This window comes from Oenanthe melanoleuca, chromosome 2, assembly GCF_029582105.1.
Source record: "Oenanthe melanoleuca isolate GR-GAL-2019-014 chromosome 2, OMel1.0, whole genome shotgun sequence".
Lineage (NCBI taxonomy): Eukaryota > Metazoa > Chordata > Aves > Passeriformes > Muscicapidae > Oenanthe > Oenanthe melanoleuca.
In genome coordinates this window covers 126617710-126638670 of record NC_079335.1, presented here as the reverse complement: position 1 = coordinate 126638670, position 20961 = coordinate 126617710, and the positions used below count along the sequence as shown (strand labels likewise).

Below are 20961 nucleotides of genomic sequence, written 5' to 3'. Positions count from 1 at the left end.
TCCCTTTTTGAAAAATAGCAAGACATATGCCACAAGCCTTGTTTTTCTGCTGCCTGAAGTGTTTGCTGACAAATGAGTCTGCTTTTCGTGCAGTCTCTTTTTTTTCATGAAGGAAATGGCCCACTGAGAAATAGAGCAAAAGTAATTTTTTTCTAAAATAGCTTTTCTGTAGAATTCCTCATTTGTAAGTAGTGGCTCAAGTATGCTGGTAGGCAACTGAGCTTCATGTCAATGCAATTTAATTATTTCCCATGATGCCTTTCTGTCTTCTGTGTACAAAAAAAAATATTCATTGCAGGTACATAAGGTTAAGTGATTTCTTGTCATATTGATGCATTGGTAAAAGTGAGTAACAAAATGCTCATTGACTTCAGCAGAGCGTGAGGTTCAGTGCTGTTCTTGGTTATTTACTCCCTCCTTTGGACAATGGAATACTAATACTGCAGATATACTGTTTACAGCAGAGTCTCTTTATTATGGTTGCAAAGTCAATCATTCAGAAGTTGTCAGAATTGAATTTACCTATGAAAACTTAATTTGGTCTCTCTTCTTCCACTGTTCTTTCCTTAATTACACAACAGCACCATGTTTGTTCCTACTGTGTGATCTCTGCCCGTGTCAGATGATGATCGATTAATTTAATTTAATGTTCCTGATGGGTGGCTCTAGCTATGGGCACCTACTGTGCATTACTAAAACACAGATGGTTTTGAAAATTTCTAGAACACTCATCACTCTCCTCTGACTACTTAAATATTTGTTCATCTTGTCAGCACCCCACTTGCCTAGAGTCCTTTTAAATGATGATTTTGAGATGACTTTCAAAGTGCTTGCATAACATTGGGTAATATCAGTGTACAGGGTTGCTTGGGGTTATAATTGTGTGCACTCTGTGGTTCTCATAAGAATGAAGATCAAAAGTTGAAAATGAGGAACATGGTAATATTATTAGCTTGAGTGACTTAAAGTTATGCTTAGTCAGTGGTAAGGGTAAAAGTCAGGCTGATTTTTTTCTGTCTTCGACCTGATGAGTTTTCAGCTTTTCTGATGAATGGACAAGATCCTTCCACTGCTTATTCCATCTGTGAAAAACAATTAAAACCTGAGAACAGTAAATGGGTACAGGCACACAAACTGGCCATTGCAGAAGTTAGGCTGTGAATTTGCAGGTTGTCAAAGTGTGAGATAAATGCAAGACAGATGTGAAGCAGCTGTGAACTGAAACACTGGCTTATCTCATGGAAGTGACATCAGGAATATGCATCTCAGAGTTTGCACTGCAGCAGCCCCTGTAATTGTAGTCCATTTCTGTTTTGAGCACTTGGTCCAGAATTCTTTATTTTAATTTGGATTTTTGTTTAAGTAACGTTCCAAGTGTTTGAAAAGGCAAGTGGAAATCTATATTCCATTTTCTGGTGTTGTGTCTGCACTCTAATGTTTCATTATATTTGCTAGCTCTCATATGAGCACATCCTGCTTGAACTGAAATGTTAACTGGTACTTGGAAGGGTGCTTCTCTCTGTGGACTGAAATTGCAGGAGAATGAGGAAAACTGCCAGATGCTTTCATTGATTCCTGCTGAAAGCAGTGGGAATCTTGGGTTCTTGCATGGACATCAGTGAAGGATATGTTCTAGTGTCTGCAGGCTCCTGTGTACTTTCCCCAAAATGCTCTGCATCCTGCCCCTTTTCTGTCTTGTCTGTGTGCTCTTTCCACTTCCTGAGTTTTTCTACCTGTGAAGGATGTTCATTTGTCCCCTGGCTTTTCTTTCTCCTTGCCCAGCTGTCCTAGCTTCCACTGTGGAACACAGCCTCTCCTGCCATCTCCCCTTTTTGATATTCCTCCTTCCTTTCACAGTGCTGATAGTCAGGCTGACCCAAAGAGACAATTTCCAAAGCTTTAACTCGGCCAGATTTAGAATAGCTTCACAGAGATGGCAAAATGTATATTTCTATTTTAAAGCCCTCTTTGTTCCCTGGTTTTGAATCTCTGTTTCGAAACACTGGGTTGAGGGTTTTTTTTTTCCAAAAGAAAGTTAATCTGTGGGTTACAGAATTTGTTACTAAAGCCTGTTTTTGAGAGATGGAACTATTTAGTAATCCAAAGTAGTCCTAAGGTAGATAGATATTCATGTGAAGACAGTGTCTGAGATTCATCATGATAACAAGGCTAAAACCAGCCAGTGATGGCTTTATAAATAGATTGTGTTATTAGTCTGGGTCATGCTATGAGTGCATCAAAAAGTAATAGAAATGTTCTGCTTTCACATGCTACCTGCATTATAGAGTTGTTTTCTGTAAATGCTGCATATTTTTGTTTTACACAGTTTCCTCCTCTGGAATACTGAAATGGATAGGGAAGGCAAAATATGACTACAAGATAGGAGTAGCATATTGCAATTGCTTTCCAAAAGAGTCTGGCTTTAATAGGATGATGTCTCATTATTTTTAACCTCCATCTGCACTTGTGTTGGAAGAGCACTGGGAGCAATACACAATGCATACATTTATATCTAGAAAGTAATGGAAGAGACGTTCATTTTGTATGGCAGCAATTCTCTGTATAACTGTTGGAATAATATATTGTTGTGCTTTTCAGAGCTTATTTGATCAGTCCTTCCAGTGTTTTATTCCAATTCAGTAGGCAAAGAGATTTTAGCAGGTTTGTGACTTGCCTTTTGCTTAGGAGATTACAGCTGTAACAAGAAGAACCTGTGAAGGTGCCTATGTGTTGTTACACACACCCTTTTTCTGTATTTCTTCCCTAACAGCATATTGTACTTTCAAGAAGGAGCAGCAAGAAGAAGTTTCACGGATAATAGAAAAAAATTGGTTAAAAGTTCAAGTAGCTCATGTAAGCCTGAATTGAGGCTGAGGAGGTAAATGAAGCTAATTTCATCCATGTAGTCCCCCCAGCAAAGCAATCTACATTTGAAGGACTGCCAAGTCCTTTCTTGCAAGCATGTGAAGCACAGTTTGCTTCCTTAATGGCAGACTGTCATTTTTTTGACTTAATGAAAGCTAGAATAATGACCATGTGTTAGATCTAGAAGAAACTTTTATGAGGCTTGAATTAGCTATAAAGAAGGTAATTGAGCTAAGCTTATGTAATAACCCATCTAAAGTTTTCTATTCTGCTTTTTCTTCTTTCTGTAGCTCACAAATTCTTTCGTAATTTATGAAACCTGCTCCTAGAAAGTTTTCCAAGCCAAAGACTGACCTATATAAGTTTATTGCACTGTGTCCACTAAGATCAGAGTAGAAGCTGACCAATTTTGTGTGTTTATAGGTATGCAGCTCTAAAATCAATTACTTGGGCTTACATATGTGGTATAAATAATGATCATTCTGCAGAATGTGTCCTGTGGTGAGAAGATGGGAAGTTTCTGGTCAGTGTGGTCTTACCTAGGATGTACAGTTTTCACTGAATTGAATTTTGTTATGTTGAGGTTCTAGGAAAGCAAAGCTATTTGCTCATAGTAAATAATTTCAGATGGGTGAACTAAAAAATAGCAAAGTGTGGATTTGGGGACTGCATTTCTGAGGAGGAAATTACTGTACAGTTATTGCTGCAAAACCAACAGAGTGCTGAATTCCTGTCTCTGTGGTGGAATTCTAAGTAACATTTTGCACACAGAAATCCCTGCTGTGTGGGAAGTGGATGAGGAGTGTAAGGGACGTTGTGCTCTCAGGCCAAATTTTAAAAATTGCTATGAAAGTTGTATAGATTGAAAATAAGTTGCTTGGAGAGAAGCAGAACTGTAGTTTGTACAGGCAGTAAGACACACTTGAGTGTGTTTTTTCAGAAAACATGATTATAAGGAAAAGCCCCATGGATGTTTTCTCACTGAGGACACCTTTCCAGGAGAGCTCAGAGGCTGATCCCAGCTGTGTATGTGAGGAAGTTGGCACTCTGTCAGAGAGCACTGCTGTGTCTGCAGAGTGTGACAAGCTGCAGAATTTTAAAGATAAGTTGTTTGGCTCTGAAGCACAGCAGCTTACTTGCTTTCACAGATTTGTGTTACTGACTAGAATATGTCTCAGAAATCCAACAGGGCAGGAAAGATGCACAGCTGCTTTAACAGCATTAGAGAAGCTTCCATGGTGTGCAGTGAGAAGGGGTGAGCACTGCATGTGAGCAGCAGCATGAGCAGTAGAACTGGTGCATAGTAATCTCAAAGGACACCCCAGCTACTGAGGAAAGCAGGTATTTTTATAGTTATACTTTTTGGAAAAATGTTGAAAATTTAGTATGAGAGAGGATCATCAGCAGTTGTACATGAGCAGCATGAGGCTGAGCTCTGCTGCTGCTGAGAAAAGCTTCCAGGTCACTGAAATATCAGCCAGTTTGAAAATCATGGGTTATTCTGTCTAAAGCCACAGTGGAGATTTGTGATTTTTCACCAAGTGAGAATAGAATGATAGTCAGGAATTGAAAGACTGAATGGGTGATCAAAGTACCATAATTAATGTTCGAGCTTAATGTACTTACACATCCAAAATTTGCTAGTGAAAAGTTCTTCCGTGTGACCTGGGAGTCAATAGCAATAGTTACTTTAGTTGAATTTATCATACAGCTGTGAAATATTGCTTTATGAGCTATGGGAATAGCCTTTTTCAAAGCACTCCCGAGCTGAGGCTGATCTAAAAGTCACCAGGCATTGTTAATGGGGTGTCAGGCTGGAGCTGGTGCTGGGCGCCCCGCAGGGAGCAGAGCTCTGATTTACTGATGCTGCTCAGGTTTTGGGTAGGAGCTGGCTGCAGTCCATCTGGCTGCCTTGCTCTGCAGTGAGTGTACTTTAGAATCCAGCTCATCTGGGAACAGCAGAGCCCTCCTTGACCAGCACAAGTGATATGGCAGCTTGCCAGGAGCTCAGAACAGATGAGAGCATTCCCTCCTTGGGAGCTGAGCCTGTGGTGGCTGTTCAAGCAAAAGCAATGTGTTTCCTTTAAGTATGCAAATATGGTTATTAGCCCTTGATGGAAAGTGTGGAGTGTTGATACATTTAGCGACTCAGATCATGAGCTTGTGTAAAAGTCACAGGAATTATCATCTGGGATGTTGTTAATTGTTGAAGTATGTCAGCAATTCGCCTTCCCTGGGCTTTACTGTTAGAATTTGCTGTGTGGGACTGTGCAAACACAGGTGTCAGAACAAGCACCTGGCCATTCAACCCATATAACACTTTGTCCAAAGTGTTTTAAAAATGAATTTTGACATTCCTTGCTGCTGTTCCTTCTCAGAACTCTTTGGAGAAATTAATTAAAAGTGCTGCCATCTGTTTATTTTACATTTCATACCAAGGGTAAAAAAAGAGTGCCAGTACTTTTGAAGCAGCATTGTATAATTTTGTTACGAAAAATACATGCTAAGAATACAGTGAGTACAAGTACATTGGTCCCACTTTTGTGAGTTGTTGCAATGCTTTTTCAACAACATTTTAGTCATTTTATCCTAAAAGAAAACAACTCTGTGTGAAATCCATGGGTAATAATCACTGGATGGAAATGGCCTTCTCTGACAGAATTATTTTGTTCTAGAAGTAACACCAGGCACAGCAGCACCTGACTTCTCACTGAGCTGCAGTAGCAGCTGCATTGGCAGCTTCAAAGGTAAAGTCAGCCTTGTCTCAAGTTGATGCTGACAGATTCTCTGGACTCTTTTTCATTCTTTTGGATGTGAATTTCTGGGTTTTGTCTTTGAATTAGTGGAGTTCATCCAAAGTTCTATCCCCTCAGAGAACAAACTTGCCCAGAAGAGGAGATGTATAGGTAATTTGTTCTGAAAAGCTGTTTTTCTGGAAAAAACCTCCATATTATAGTTCATATTTCATTTTGTTTTTAAAGTACTCTGTGGAAGAAGAAACAGCTTTCCTATTTCAGACATTGTTTTTAATTTCCTTCCCCCCCTCCCCCTTTTTTTTTTTTTTTTTTTTGAGAAACAAAACAACGTTTTCACAAGGCAGTCTTAATGGTAAGTCCTGAAAGAAGAGCATGTGGGGTAATTCCCTTACTTTCACCAGTTATGTTTGTTTCCTCACAATGTGACTGGATAGTGTAATTGCTAATTTCTGCAGTGTAAAATTAGTGCAATTAAGATGATTTTGCTCTCTGTGCTGTATTACCTACTGTATTTCACTTGGACTAATGGAGAAGACAGAAATTTCACCCTGCAGGTGATATTTTGTGGTTCCTGTAATATATGGCAGATGCTGATTACTGAGGCTCTAAAAGGGGAGAATTGGATATTAGAGAAGATAAATAAGGGTGGGGGAGGGGACTGAAGGGGAAAGAGTATTTGCAAAGACCTCGAGGTACGCTGCTTTCAATGTGCTGTTAAGCTTTAATGACCCATCTAGAGATTCTAGCAACAAAGTAATGGCCAACTAGAGGAATTAAAGGGCCTCAGGTGATGATCTGAGCAGCAAAAGCTGACAGAGGTCATAAATACTATTACTATTACTATTACTGTTACAGTTCAACACAGGCTCTGCTGGGAGGAAGTTTTTTGTTCTCAATATCTGCAAATGTATGGCCATTCAATAAGGTTTGAGGAAAGAGCTGGTAAAAACCTCAGTTACTTCAGGTGAACTCTGCTTAGGGCTTCCCCAGGTTAAAAGTTCTTGCTTCTGTTAGAAAGTACCTTTCAAAACAGTTGTTCTTTATCTTTTATTTGTATCCATGCCTTTTTCCAGTAGCAATTTCTCATCATTTTCTTTAAAAAAACCCCCAAGATATCCAAATCTCTCTGAGCTTTAGTTCCAAGAAATTGTCCAAGTTGTAAGATGAGTATCTCATGAAAATTGCTTATGGCTCTTCCTTTCTGAAAAAGACCTCTATTTAATATGTGGAATATGAACAGTTTCTAGACATGCACTGATCAAATGTTTAAAATTCTTTGTAATTACAGTAGCTGTTTTACAGCTCAGTGGCAACAAAATCAGAGCACAGGAGAGACTCCTGTGTGCTGGCTCTCTAAATAGCATGAGCTGTGGGTGCTGGCCAAAGCAAGCTCTTTTGAAATTTTATTCTCACCTCTTCAGCCAGGTTGTAGGGTTGCCTCATTCTTGGTCATAGAGCTTCCTTGCAGGTTTGCAGTCCTGTCCTCATGCTGTCTGTGGGGATACTCACTTTGAAGCAGCTTTATGGTAATTTCCTCTTTGCTGTCTGCCTTCTGCCTAGGATGAGCTCCAGAGTTTGATGCTAAGGATGCTTGTGGAGAAACACTGATGCAGCCAGATGCCATGTGGCTTTTGTGTTGCTTTCTAGAGTGATTAACTTGTCAGATTGATCTCCTAAAGACCAGTATGAGAGATGATGTGTACTTTTCTTAATTCAAAGCCAGATGACCCCTGGAGTTACCTCAGCCTGATGGAAAACCCTGAATAGGACAGCAAGGGGTAACAATGCTGTGGAGGCTCTCTAGTTTCCTTTCTGCATCGAAAAGGATTGAGACACACATTTGGTCTTTCATTTTTTTTTCTTTGACACAAGTAGAAGTGTGACAGAAGAAAGTTCCACATTATTCAGTTTAGAAATATGCCACTCATTTGCATGTCTTTGTATCTATTATTTACTTGTTAGGGTGAGTGATAGTCCTGCTCAGATGTATGCATGAGATGACAAGGCACCAACGACAGAATGACATTGGTAACAGCACATGGCTTGTCAGCATATATTGCTAAAATATGCCATGTCTTGTGGAACATTAAATATGTAATATGGAAGGAACATTAAATATGTATTAGGTTGTAAAAAAAATTAGTGAAGGAGATTACCTGAAAGTTCACTAGACAAGTCTTTGTCTTTTATTAAAACATGAGCTAGTACCATTTAAAAATACAGTGAGGAAATACCATTTATTTATTCTTATGGGCTAATACAAATGATTCATTAAATCTCTGTTATATTTGAGAGAAATGAGAATTATTGCTTAAAACCCTTTTTTTAGGATAGATGCTGCACTTAATTTAGACAGCAGCTCTGTTGTGTTGGAAAGATTATGTTTTGAAATGACATGCTTGACTTTTGTCTGAGACAAAAAAAAATACCTTTGAGTGTAGGAGTGCTCTTGATGTCTGGTTGCTCAGACATGAGTGATTCACTCAGAGGAGGCTGAGAAAAGAAAGCATCTCTTGCTTCAGCTCATCTTGGCCTCAGAGTGAGACTGAGTTTGACCAGGAAGGTGGGGAAAATAGCATAGAATGGGAAGGTGTGATGTTCAAAAACTGGATGTGTGGAACTCATGAACATGGAAGATACTAAAGTACAACTATTGGTTGTCAGGTTATGGAGCTCATTTAAGTCACTAAAAAAAGAGAGCAAATCAATATAAAATATCTGGATACTCTTTAAGATAACATGTATGCTTTGCTTTTCAGCTTCTCTTTTGAAAGGATTGAAACATGCAAACATTGTGCTGCTCCATGACATCATTCACACCAAGGAGACTTTGACACTTGTGTTTGAATATGTGGTGAGTAAAGTGACTATATGTTCTAGGTGTGGTCCAGAGTGTATTGAATTTTATGGAAATGATCTCTTTACCATCAGTGACCTATGAATCAGGCCAAAATAAACCTTTCTTCAGGAGAGTGATGTCTATAAGAAATTTTGCTTTGAAGTGGAAAGCTGGGCTAAACCAGATTCAGAGATGGAGAAGTGGCTGCAAGGGCTCTTGAAGGACCTTATGCTGTTGAATTGACTTTTCAAACTTATTCTGCTTCCTAGTTATAGTTTGTTTTTGGAGCTTTTTCTTTATTGGTGTGACCAAATACTTTAAATAGGTGAGAATAATGTAGGGAAGAACAGGACTCAAATGCTTAACAGGTAACTCCTTGGTGAAAAACATATATCAAGTTTAAACCTTTTTTTTTTTTTTTTTTTTTTTGTGATTGACTTGTGCATAGTGTCTTTTTATAAGTGATGTCAGTAAAAAAAGGTCTGGTGCATGCAATTTAGAATCTAGGATTTTTTTTCAATTTTACCATGACTAATGCTTTACCTGTTAATTAAAACTTCAATTTATATAGTAGGCAGTGTAAAGATCTAATTGTGTTGAGAGTATTACTTTCCAAAGTATTGGCCTTGGCCTCCTAATTAATCGTTTTAGTTTTTCTTAGACAAACATATGGCATTTATGTAGAACTACTTTAGCATTTAGCTGTGGAATTATGCATGTACTATCATAATTAAGCTCCCAGTTTTCACAGATGGGTCCAAGAACATGTAATTTAAAAGAAACAAATGAGTTTAGAGACCATTAGATTTTCAGTATAATATCAGTTATTGTAGTCTGTAAGACACTGTGTTTATAAAGTACAGTGACTGCTAGCATTACTCTAAATGAACCTTTACTTAATACAGGAATTGTTTTATGTGTTTCTTGGGGGGAGGCTTTAATTTTTACATGAAAATGCACACAGCATCACAGACTCTTGTCTGGACTAGCTGTTAACTTTGTGTATTTACCTAAATATCTGCACTGTGAGGGTGTGGGTATTCAGCTGCAGCAGCCTGCAGAACATTTGATACAGTTCATATTTTTTACCTCAGGTACTGAAATAGTAATAAAAATTTGATTCTTTTTCTTAAAATCAGTAGTTGTCCTGCTCCTGACTTACACACTGAATTAAGATAGGAAAAGCTTTGATACTTAATTTTTTGTAATGGTCAGTGTACACTTATTTTCATATCTTTACATGAATGCATTTTGCAGTCCCATTTACCAGCATTAAATCAGTTGTATTTAGCTGCATTCTTTGGAACTGGTTGAGAACTTAGATGTATGGGATATATTTCTCCCTAAAATCAATGGGTTTGCCTATTACCCTGATTTCAAATTGCTGGATTCTACATTTTGCTTGTTACACAGATGCAAGTTTCTGGATTTTGTGTCAGTGAGGTTGTTTAGACAGGTTGTTTAAGACTCTGGCTCCCAGCCATGTACAGACACAGATTAAGCTTCATGCAGTGGCACATTCCTCTGGACTCTCTTTGCTGTTTTCCAACCCTGCTGGTGGTTGCACCTTTTGGCTCCCATGGTGTTTGATAGCCTGTTTGAGAATCTCATTTAGTAATGGTTCTGGCAGCTGATCCCAGTAAAACTTTAGTGTTTAGGCTGGTAGGCAGTCTCTCATGGTGGTACTGGGGAAGAAGGGAAGGATACTTTATTCTCTCCTAACAGCCCAAAGACTGTATAATAATGACATTATAACATGCTCCTGTGCCTTGAGGTGACAGAATTTCCTAACAAAAATCTTTTCATCATTCAGTAATATAAAATTATAGTCTGATCAAATAGTGAATTCTTGAGAATGCCCACATAACCTGAATTGAATTCTTGTGTGTCTGCATGATACAGGTTTTATTTCATGTTTGCAAGGATCCCATTTGTTTCTTTTGTTATAAAGTTTCCATTCAGGGCATAATGTGAATGTGCAGAGGTAAACATTACAGTTGCCCTTTTAAATGTACAGATTTTGGCTGGTTGAGTATTCAGTCTAGCTGTGTAATTGGTGTTACTGAGCTCTGTATCTTTAATGCCTGGTTTGTTGCTATTTTAACACCTGTATGGGGTTTAGCTCAATCATATAAGTAATTTATACTGAAAGAAGTCAAAATATTCATGTGATTAAAATTACATGGTGGTGTACGTTTTTGAATGACTGAATCCTAAAGGATTCAATCCCTAAAGGGATTGAATTTGATTTATTTCATAAAGAGATATCATGGAACTGATGCACTGTTTCCATTGATCACTATTGACCTTTTCAAACATAATAAAAATGTCTGAGCAAGTTATCTGGAGTAAAATAGGAATGAACACTTAGTGATCTGAGAGTTCTCAGAAAATGGAAACTTTGGGTTACTAGGTTGGTGATGATTCCATTGGGAAAATAATACTGGTGAAATGTCTGAGATTATCAGAGGTGTTTGGTTTCAGCATTGACCCTGAAAGAGTAGAATGAAATTTAATTTCATGTAGCACCTTTCATTGCAAAATGCATTATAATAATAAGTTAAATGCTGGAAGCAGAATAGCCTCTGAAAGGGAACATGGCAGTCATTAAATTACCTGGGTCCCTCAAATTGGCTTTTTTTAAAAGTATATGTCTGTCAGATGAGAACATGACAGAGCTTTTTAACTTTAACCTTGGAGGTCTGCAAAGCCAAAAAAGTCAACCTTTAAAATTTCTGTCTGATAGTTGAAGATGAGGAGAAATTTATTCTCCATATAAACATTCTGGTGGTGAATGTGGAGCTGTGCATTCATGTGGAAGAAGAGAAAGGGAGCTTATTCCTTTTGAATGAAAGAACTTAGTTGAAAATAGTTTAGAATACAGTACCTTGTTACTAAGGGACATGTTAACTCTTACATCAGCATACTGCAAAGCATGCTTAGAGCTCAGTTCTATCACTGGGTGACTGAGAGGCATTGTTATCTGGGGAATTTTGAGAATGAGCTGCTTGGAATTTCCTCTACAGAACCTGAATGGCTGATAGTCTTTCATGTATAAGTGGTAAAGAAAATTATTTCTAAATAGTTAACTGGGATGTGCTAAGCAAGACCTGAAAATGAAATTTTGGCACACTTTGCATCTGGTGTCTGAGACTGCAGTGGCTTCCCAAAGTAAAAGGTCAGTTCAGCTTCACATTTCAGTGGAGGTGTGTGACTGTTCACAAAGGTTTTGTTCCCTTCCTCACCAGGCTCTGTTTAGGTGTTAATTTGGCATCTTTTGGGGTTGGTGGCTTTAGTGCCAGTGTCACTGATATGGCCAGCTCTGCCCAAGGAGGTGGGGAATTTTGTAGGTGAGATCTCAGTCATACTGAGAGATCTCTGAAGATGGGCTCACATCTGTTTGCTCTAAAATGATCATTAGCTGCTACCGGTTGCTGCTTCACTTGTTTATTTAGAAGGAAGATGACTGAATTTAGAAACATTTAATTGCTGAAAGGCAATCCTAAGCAAAATGCATTTGCTACAGGCTTGTAGAATGATAATGAGGTTTTTAGTATTATGCATAATTATGTAAGTATATTATTATCAATAAATGAACCAGCAGCTCATCCTATTCCTGGCATGTAAAAGTGAGCTTGTATAGCAGTGCTTTACATCATGCTTTCAATATTTATGAACTAGGTTTGCAACAAGAACAGATACTTATAATTGGAAGGATGAGTAATGAGCAATATTTTGTCTGCCTCAACAGTGAAAAAGCTCCAGAGTAATCTAATAATGTAATTTAAACCCAAGCATTTCCAATTTCCTTGCCTTTTTTAATATTTGTGTATGTTTTTGCTTCTAAAAATTACTTTCCATTAAAGAACATTTAATTTTCATTGCTTCATTGCAGCAGCTAAAATAGGTTGTTATACAATGAGTTTACTTAATAAAGTTCATTAGTTACATTTCCCTCCCATTTCCTGTAAGAAGAAAATAGATATGAGTTTCTCATTTTGAAGCTTATTGGAAATTGACATACACACTTTTTATCAGAATTAAAAATTATACAGTTGAGATTTTGAATTTGTCTGGGGACAAATTTGTCTTACACTATACTTACAAAAGTATTGTGTAAGAAAATGAGCAAAATTAATCCCCTGCAAGGATCAAAAATGTTTCCATTGAAAAATTTTGATTTCTTATAACTTTTGATTATTTGGATTGAACACTTTTATTGTTTTTCTGTTTTTATTTTGTTATGGAGCAAGTGTGGAAATTGAAGGTATGATGGCTTTGACTGTTTTTGAAAACAAACCAAAAAAGCCACATTTTTTTAGTGAGTGAGAGAGAGCAGGGAAAACCAGAAGTGTCCCAGAGCTGCTTTTGAGCTTTTATCACTAGGATCCTTCAGTGATGTGTAATACCCTAGGGAGAAACTGGGCACAAGAAGGAAGGAGGCATCTTCTAATCATTGCCTTAAAGTGAAGCTTATTTGGAGCCTGACTAACATTATTGTGGAGTGAAAGTGAAATGATAGGTGATTTTTCTGTTTGATATCAAGGTGCCTGTCCAGCTATGGTGAGCAAGAACTGAATGCTGGTGAAGCTCTTGACAAGCCAGGTGCCTCCAGTCACCCTTGCTCACTTGTCCTCCCTGGCCAGGAGCAGTCACTCAGGGCTCCCAGCATGGCAGCAGTTGAATTTAGTAGTTTCTGTTTACCTTGACTAGAGAAGGAGCTTTTCCCCTCTAGTTTAACCCTGCCTTGTGCCCCTGGCTTGCCTGAAGTTTCATTGCTTAAATTGCAGTCAAAAAGACAACAGAGCAAGGCTGAGAGCAAACAGAGAAATGACATCCTGTTCTATTGAGAAGAGGCAGTAAGGGAATACTGCTCTTGGGAAAGCCTTGTTTTTCAGGTTTTAATGAGCAATCAGAGACAGGTGCTGCTGATGTCCAGGTATAGGCTGGAAATGCAAACAAACCAGGTTTCAGGAGGGAGGGATTGTGGTGGGATTTCAGATGGAAATTGCTTAGAGCTTTGCTGAGAGGTAAAGATTCTGCCAGACATGGGAATTAATAGGAAAGAAGGAAAGAAAAATTATATTTAAATTTAAATAAGAGTACTCCTGCTAGCTAACAAGCTTACATGTCTAGCAAGGGCAGATGTTGCAATATTCTTGAGCACGTGGTGTAACTCTTGGGGATGGTGCTGTGCAGGGCCAGGAGTTGGACTTGATGGTATTTGTGGCTTCCTTCCAACTCAGCATGTTCTGTGATTATGTGATCCCATCTTTGCAGGATTTCCAGATGTGTGGGCTTCATATGGAGGGCACATGCTGATGAATACATGTATTAATAAAATTAATCAAGATTTACAATTCAACAGGCAGGAAGGCTGTGTGTATCTGAATGACCAATTTTTGTGCAATTTACTAATGGCTGGTAAATATTGATTAGATTTGTGGTGTGCTGTGCACCATTTAATAATTAGCATCTATTATTTATTCTTCTTTTTAGTAAGTATTAACACTTGAATTCAGTGTAAGTATTAAAAAAAACCCCAAATCAATACACACAACAGAACAAAGCATAAGAAACATCCAGAGTTGAGCTGATAGATAGAATACTGGAAATCCCATGAGATATTCTACTTTCTGATAGATCACAGCGAGTTTTTCACTAAATTACAGATAAAAATTCAAGTATTTCAGTCCATCAGAAACACATACATGTAGTAAGATGCATGTGCATAGTAGACATGCCAGTGATGACACTCTGCTTAATACAGGTAAGGCCACCATCCTAAAGGGTAAATCTGTACACACAAAGACATGAATCAGCTGGAAACCTGAGGGGAAAAAGACAAGGGTGAGTAAACAACGAGAATAAAGCCTTCGAAGGAAAAGCCAAAGCAAGAGTTGGGGATATAAAAAGGATGAGACATTTACAACCTTTAAATATATCATAGAGAAAGTCAGTGACCTATTTCTGTGTGAATGGTAAAGAGGATAAAAAAGGAAATCTGAAATTACAGTAAGGAAGAGAAAGATTAAACTCAAGGAATGCCCCTTTCATGCTAACAATAATGCAGCACTTAAGAAGCTACCATGGGGTGATGGTTTGTCTAATACTGTCAGGTTTTAAAGAACCATTTGGGCAAATAATCATCAGAATTCTGTCACTGATAGTAGGTATAGGTAAGATTATTATTTTTTCTTTTTGAGGTCCTTTCTATCTGTGTCTTTCTGCATCATAATTTTCATCAGCAAAATATGAACACTTTTAGTCTTTCAGTGAAATCAATATGCTGTTACTTTCCTGTGTCAGGAACTGAAGAAAAAATATATCAGCTTATTTTACTACTTTAAACAAAGTTTAAAAAAAGAAACTGTTCTAGTTGTGTGCTTTTTGTTTGTTAGTGTGTGTTGATTTTTTGTTTGGGCTCTCTTAATAATTAATTATCTCTATGTTATAGATTCATGCACAACTCTCTCATCAGTAGTTCTGGTGGCATCCCACATATTCCTTATCTTTTCATTTCTATCATAAACTGGCATTGGCTAGTTCCCTCTAAGGTGAAACTTGACAATATCTCAACTTGCACTACAGACTGTCCAGTCTAATTAAACTTTTTTTTCTCAGGCTGTCTTTAATAATATGGTTTGTAACTCTTAATTCCTCTTAAAATGTGAAGCTCTGATTAATTCAGTGTAGATTGAAAAAACTAACAAACCATTAGAATTTACTATTTGGAGAGTGATGATTACCTTAATTCTAAATCTTAAAAACAGATTTTTCCTTCCTGAACAAAGTATGTAGCTTTGTACTAATATTGTCATATGATAAAAATATATCTATGCAGTCTTTAAAAACAGAAACTTGGGGTAAGCAATTCTGGCAAAGTAAAAGTAGTAAAAATCCTGAAGTCAGAATGAATAAATCAATAATTGCAGATATTTTTATGTTTATAATTTTATGATGTAAAAGCTAATTAAGACATGACAAATAGGAGGAAGCAAGAACAAGCTTGAGTAATAAACAGAGCCAGCTCTTGAAAATTAAAAAAGCCCTATTAATTGTTCCAGTTTTACTACTTTGAATAAAGAGGATCTAATCCATGGAAGCATCCTTTATGTTTTGTGTGCCTGGCAGTTTGAACTGAATTTTTCCCTATAAAATTTTTATTAATCTTGCAATCATCCATGGACTATTAGGATTAGGGTACATGACAGGAAAAAATCTCTCAGCCGATGTGAAAGAGGTCTATGTAGAATGTGGCACTGGTCCTTTCCTGCCCTGAAGATGGGTTTGTGTTCTTGCCCAGCACACACCACCATATGAAGGGCTCTTGTGCCAGCTGGTTGTGTATACAGCTGAACTATCCCTGGTCAGCCCCATGCCAGTATTAATGTGAATATTTGACTGGTGTGGTGTGTGTGTGGATTGCCAGCCTCCCTGCCACGTGTGGGCTCTGCTCAGTGGCCCTGGAGCAAGGGCTCTCCCCATGAGCCTGTGGGTATCTTCCATGTTTAACAAGAAACTGATTCTTCAAATTTTTATTATTTTTATTTTTGTTTGTTTGTTAGTTATGTGTGCATATTGTGGTCAGTGATGTGGAAGCTCAGTGACATAACAAATTAGAGAAAAAGTGCACCTGCCCATCCTTGTGGGCACATGTGTTACAGCTTGCAAAAATTGTCCCAACTCTGTTGATTTTGAGTCCATCACAGTTTGCACAATCTGATGATTTTGGTGCTAGATTTTGATCACACTAAACAGGAATTCCTACTTATTTTTGTAATGTTATTCATTTGTTCAGATAATATCTCTAAATTAAGTAGGTTTTGTCTCCTTAATCTGAATTACTAAGAACGCAAAGCTGATAGAATTATTAAGGTGGACAGAGAGTAGGAGGAGGAGGAGGATAAACTGGCATCTTCAGAAAATTGCATTTTGTTGAAGACCTCTTAGTTCATTCAGCAGTTTTTTCCTTACTGGTGTGTGATTCATTTGTCTGTAAGTAACCAGGTTATTCTCTGTGAAATGAACAGAGGCTTTGTATCCATAAATAAATTTATCTTTTCTAGTAACATCCAAAAATCAGACAACTGTGCATCCCTTTTTCTCTCTGGGATTTTCAGATATGTTTCTATCTGTATTATGTACTCCCTCACCACCTAGTCTCCTTTTCTATATAGTATTGCTCATGTGTTTTGAAGTATACTTATCTTTGTTGACAGTGTGAGAGAAATCCAAGGCACTAAAAAGATCTGTTAGCAGAATTGTTTTCATTATGAGTATCTTGTGGGGCAGTTTTTAGTTCCTTGAATCCCTACTATAGATCTTTCCCCTCCTGCTCAGCCCAGCTGGTGCTGTTGCCTGCTGCTGTTTTGCTGGAAGTTGCTTGGGTATCACCCAGAGACACTTTTTAGGGTATTTTTTGTTAGCATGTGTCATCTCATAAAGGGAAAAGATTGAATTACAGAAAGCCACAGAAATACGTGAAAATTAGAGTCTATGACACTTTTGAAGATGCTAGGACATGAAATAAGTTTAAGCTGTGGCACAGTAATCTGCAGAGTGCTTAGGTTGGAGGATACATGCCATTTAAAAGGAATTAACTTTTATTGTTATCCTGTCGCTCTGAATATTCCCGGTGCCCATCCTTTTATTTGTAAATTATATTATCGGTTCCAGAATTGGTTGGTGACAAAAGGGGAAGTATTTTAGTCAGGGAAGCTGCTAGGGCATAAATAATGTGTGCTCTCCTCTGAAGAGGGAGGAATGGCTCCCAGCAGCCTCAGTGGAGCAGCACAATCTGTCTGCATTGCCAGCAGCCAGATACTCCCAGTTTGGTTTTAATGGGAGGGTTCTTACACACTGCTGGCTTTACATGATGGGAATGAAGTTGGAAGTGCTTCCTGTTCCATTCACAAGCCCCAGGCTCCCCGTGCATTTCAGCTTCTATGACAGCTGAAACCAATTAGCAGAATTGTGGGATCCAAAGTCACGTGGAGATTTGTCATGACTGAGGAAGAGGAGGGAAAGAGAATGTGTTGCATGGGAAGTAGAAGTGGCTAATTTAATTAGAAGAGTCAGGTTATTATTATTATGGGGAAGGGTGGGTGAAGTAGAGACCATTTCATGTCAGTAGCCATGCCTTTGAGAGGAAACATCCCTCCCTTTGTCTGAACACGTTTGTGTTTGGTAGCAGTCTGATTTCTGAGCAAAACAGGTGTGTTAAAGTGCAGCATGGAGCATATCTGAGGACATTTCTAGCTTGTGGTTTACTCATCTATTCATAATTAGAATTCCTTTGAGAGGAGAAGGGAAGAGTTATCAGCATTTATTTTTCCCCCCCCCTTGTTTGCACACTCTCTCTTTTCCAGATCTAGGATGTAATGTATATAAACCTTGCTTCAGCTGTATAAATAGCAGCCAGAATTCTCCCTTCAGCAGATGCTTATACACAGCATGCTCACAAACATAAACACATGTGTCTACTTACCAACCAGAGTCTTGCTGACTAAAAATGACCTTCATACAATTACACACTGCCTCAAGTTTAAATCAAAACCCCAATTCACCAACTCATTTCTTCATGTGAGTCTGGAAAACCATATTTCATAAGTAAATCATACTTTTTGTAGAGTTGTGGTATTTAAGGGTATGAAAAATGTATGAAAAATGTTAATCTGAGTAAAGTGTGCGGTTTTTTTTTTTTTAATTTATTTTATTTTAATCCCTGTGCGACTTTGTTGATTTTTGTTTAGACTATGAGCAGTCGTGTTGGAAAAGTAACTTAATCTCTCTCTCATTTTCAGGTACCTGTAGGAGTTGTGATACTTGTCTCTATCACAGGGAGGAAAATATTTGCAATTTTTGGGTCAAAAATGAGCATTGGCTGATGTGATTCTGTATTCAGTTTGGAAACAAGACTAGGTGAACCAGCATTGCTGACCATGGGTGTTCTGTTCCCTATCCTAGGAAGCACTGTGCAGTCTCTGGTCTATCTAGAAATTGTTCCATCTAGCCCAGGAAGGGTCATGGGTGTCTTTATGGAGGCTTTGTTACTTGAGATGTGCACTGAGGAAAGGGTCTGTGTTTTAATGTACTGAGAGAAGGTAACAAAAATGCCAATATATGTCTCAAATTACCTTGATTTACTTTTGCTTTCAGCCAAAATGGCCAAGATATCTTGAATCTGTATCTGGAGAACCCTTATTTTAAATATTCAAGCTGTACAGTATGGATTTGGGATTTAGGAGATGGGTAGCCTTTGTGCTATGGGTAGTGTTGGACTATTATTTTGAAAACTGTCCCAAATTTGGTCAAGTGATAAGCTTCAGAAAAATCATAAATTGTACTTAAGAGTTATTTTATAAGTCTTTGAAGATTCCTCCTGTCTTCTCAAAGACTTAAGTCTCTCACTTCAAATATTGTAGCTATTCATTTCTGCCAGTAGCAGGAGGAGAGATCAAGTTGCTCACTTAAAGCAAAACAGGTTTTGCAGAAGACATTTTTGTGTTAGTGAAGTGGGAAACTGAAGGTCTTGTAACTGGGGGACACCAAGATAAAGATGGCCTGGGCAATCTCCTTTTTTCACCCCTGTGGAAGTGCCTGTTGTGCAGCTCTGCAAAGGATTATGTGCTGAAGGCATGTGGTTGTTGAATTTCTCTCATTTTCTGTGAATGTGGGAACCAGGATGTCTTCTGAGGTTCCTGCCTCATTTGAACTATCATTTCAAGACAAGTTTGGTAATACTGCTGTAGAGAACCGCTGCTGTATTGGGAATTGTCTTCACCAGCTGAAATTGCTGTCATTGCAGATTTCTGCTAATCAGCATGAGATTCTCAGTCTCCTTTGCAAAAACATTACACATTTGCAGCTGTTACTGGAGCCAGAGTAGTTGAGACAAGGCTCTCAGCCAGGTATGAGAAGGACACAATGATTAGGTGGATGATTATGTTTAGATTTATTGTTAATATATATTTAAGTATTACCAATGCATTTTATAGTCTTTTTCAGACCAGTGTGCACCAAAGTCTGTAGCAACATATCAGCTTCCCCAGCTCTGGAATGAGAGCATCCAGACAGTTCCTTCTGCAATGTCCACCAGGTGTTCTTAGCTCAGGAGAAAACACATTGCCCATCAGAGGCAGCAAAAAGGAAGAGGGTATATGTGGGAGTGAAGGATGCACCTGAAGACCAGAGTATCTTTCATTACCACCACAGTCAGTCAAAACACAGAAGACAAAATAGTGCCAAATACTCTGAAAAGTCAAAACCAAAGTTCTTTGAACAGAATTGCCCAGATTAATGATTCGTAGGATTTTTTTTTTTGCCTTTACTTCAAGTCTCTGTCTGATAAAAGGAAGTAATGCCTTATGTCTCCTGCATTGCTATGAAATTGTTCTGTGTTTGTAAAGCATGTCAATAGCATAGCACTAAGCAGGGTGGGAAAGCCTGTGAGATTATTTCTGTCTTCCAAGTAGTAAAAAAGCCAGACTGCCTGCTGTTTGAGAACAGAAGAAAACCCCCTAACCATAAAACAGCACAGCTATTTTTAAATCAAGTATCTCCTATTCTGTTCAGTTAGTATGTCTAATCCTGGGAAGGAAAAAAGTATGTGATTACATCAGACCTTTTAGGAGTTATCATAATATACATTTAATGGGGAAACAAATAAAAGGTTGGATAAACCCCATTAATTCTGGACTTTCCTAGCTTTTGAATTCCTCTCTATGGAAACTTGATTTATCTCTGCTTATTGTTTTTTGTGTAGCTGCTTTGAGCAGAGAAGTGCAAATTGAATATTTGTACATATAGGTGTGGGTAAACTAGTGGCGTGTAAGGAGCAGGAACTAATGGGATTTGGAACTTAGATTAAAATATCAAGTGTTCTGTCAGCATGGTGTTACTTTGGTGATTTATATGTGTTGGGGGTTAACAGTATGGCTGACAGAGCTGTTAAAAGCTAGCTTGAAGCAGAATTGGTCTAGCCAGGTGCACTTGGGACCAGAATTTGTGCAATTACTTGGAAGTCTCTGTGCTGCATTTCCAGAATGCTGCTTCCCTGTGATGTGGCCTGACCCTCTGAGATGTGCAGAAGGGACTGTGAAAGGTGCATTGGTTGGTCTGTTCCTTGTCTTTGTACCTTGTTTCAGTATAGTTTCATGTTATGGCCAATATGAGTTTGTATCTTGAATTTTCCTTTAGGGTATATATTTTATTAGATCAGGGTGGTGACCCCAGCAAAGTCTCCAGTGTCAGAGTATGGCAGGCTGGATTTGCAGCCACTCTTCCACTTGGGAAAACATGTTGTTTGCCACCATGAAATACAGCATGAAGAAAAAGACTCCATCTATATAGAACAAATTTCATGGAATACCATTTAAAAACTGCTTTCATCCAGCTTGCTGTCTAGTTTTCTTTTCTAATGCTTTCCTGAAACTTCCACTCATGTTGTCTCCTTCAATGTCGGTAGCACACACAAGCACCGGAGCAGACACTTCGGCT

General features: G+C 38.2%; 1 protein-coding gene across 2 annotated transcripts in view; it reads left to right on the top strand.

Moving 5' to 3' along the window:
• CDK14 (cyclin dependent kinase 14) overlaps positions 1 to 20961 on the top strand; it is a 336272-nt gene that overhangs the window by 119815 nt on the left and 195496 nt on the right. For both annotated transcript variants that reach the window (XM_056483748.1, XM_056483747.1), the window contains exon 6: positions 8381 to 8475. In XM_056483748.1, the coding sequence (XP_056339723.1) occupies positions 8381 to 8475 (95 nt within the window). The remainder of the gene's footprint in view (positions 1 to 8380; positions 8476 to 20961) is intronic.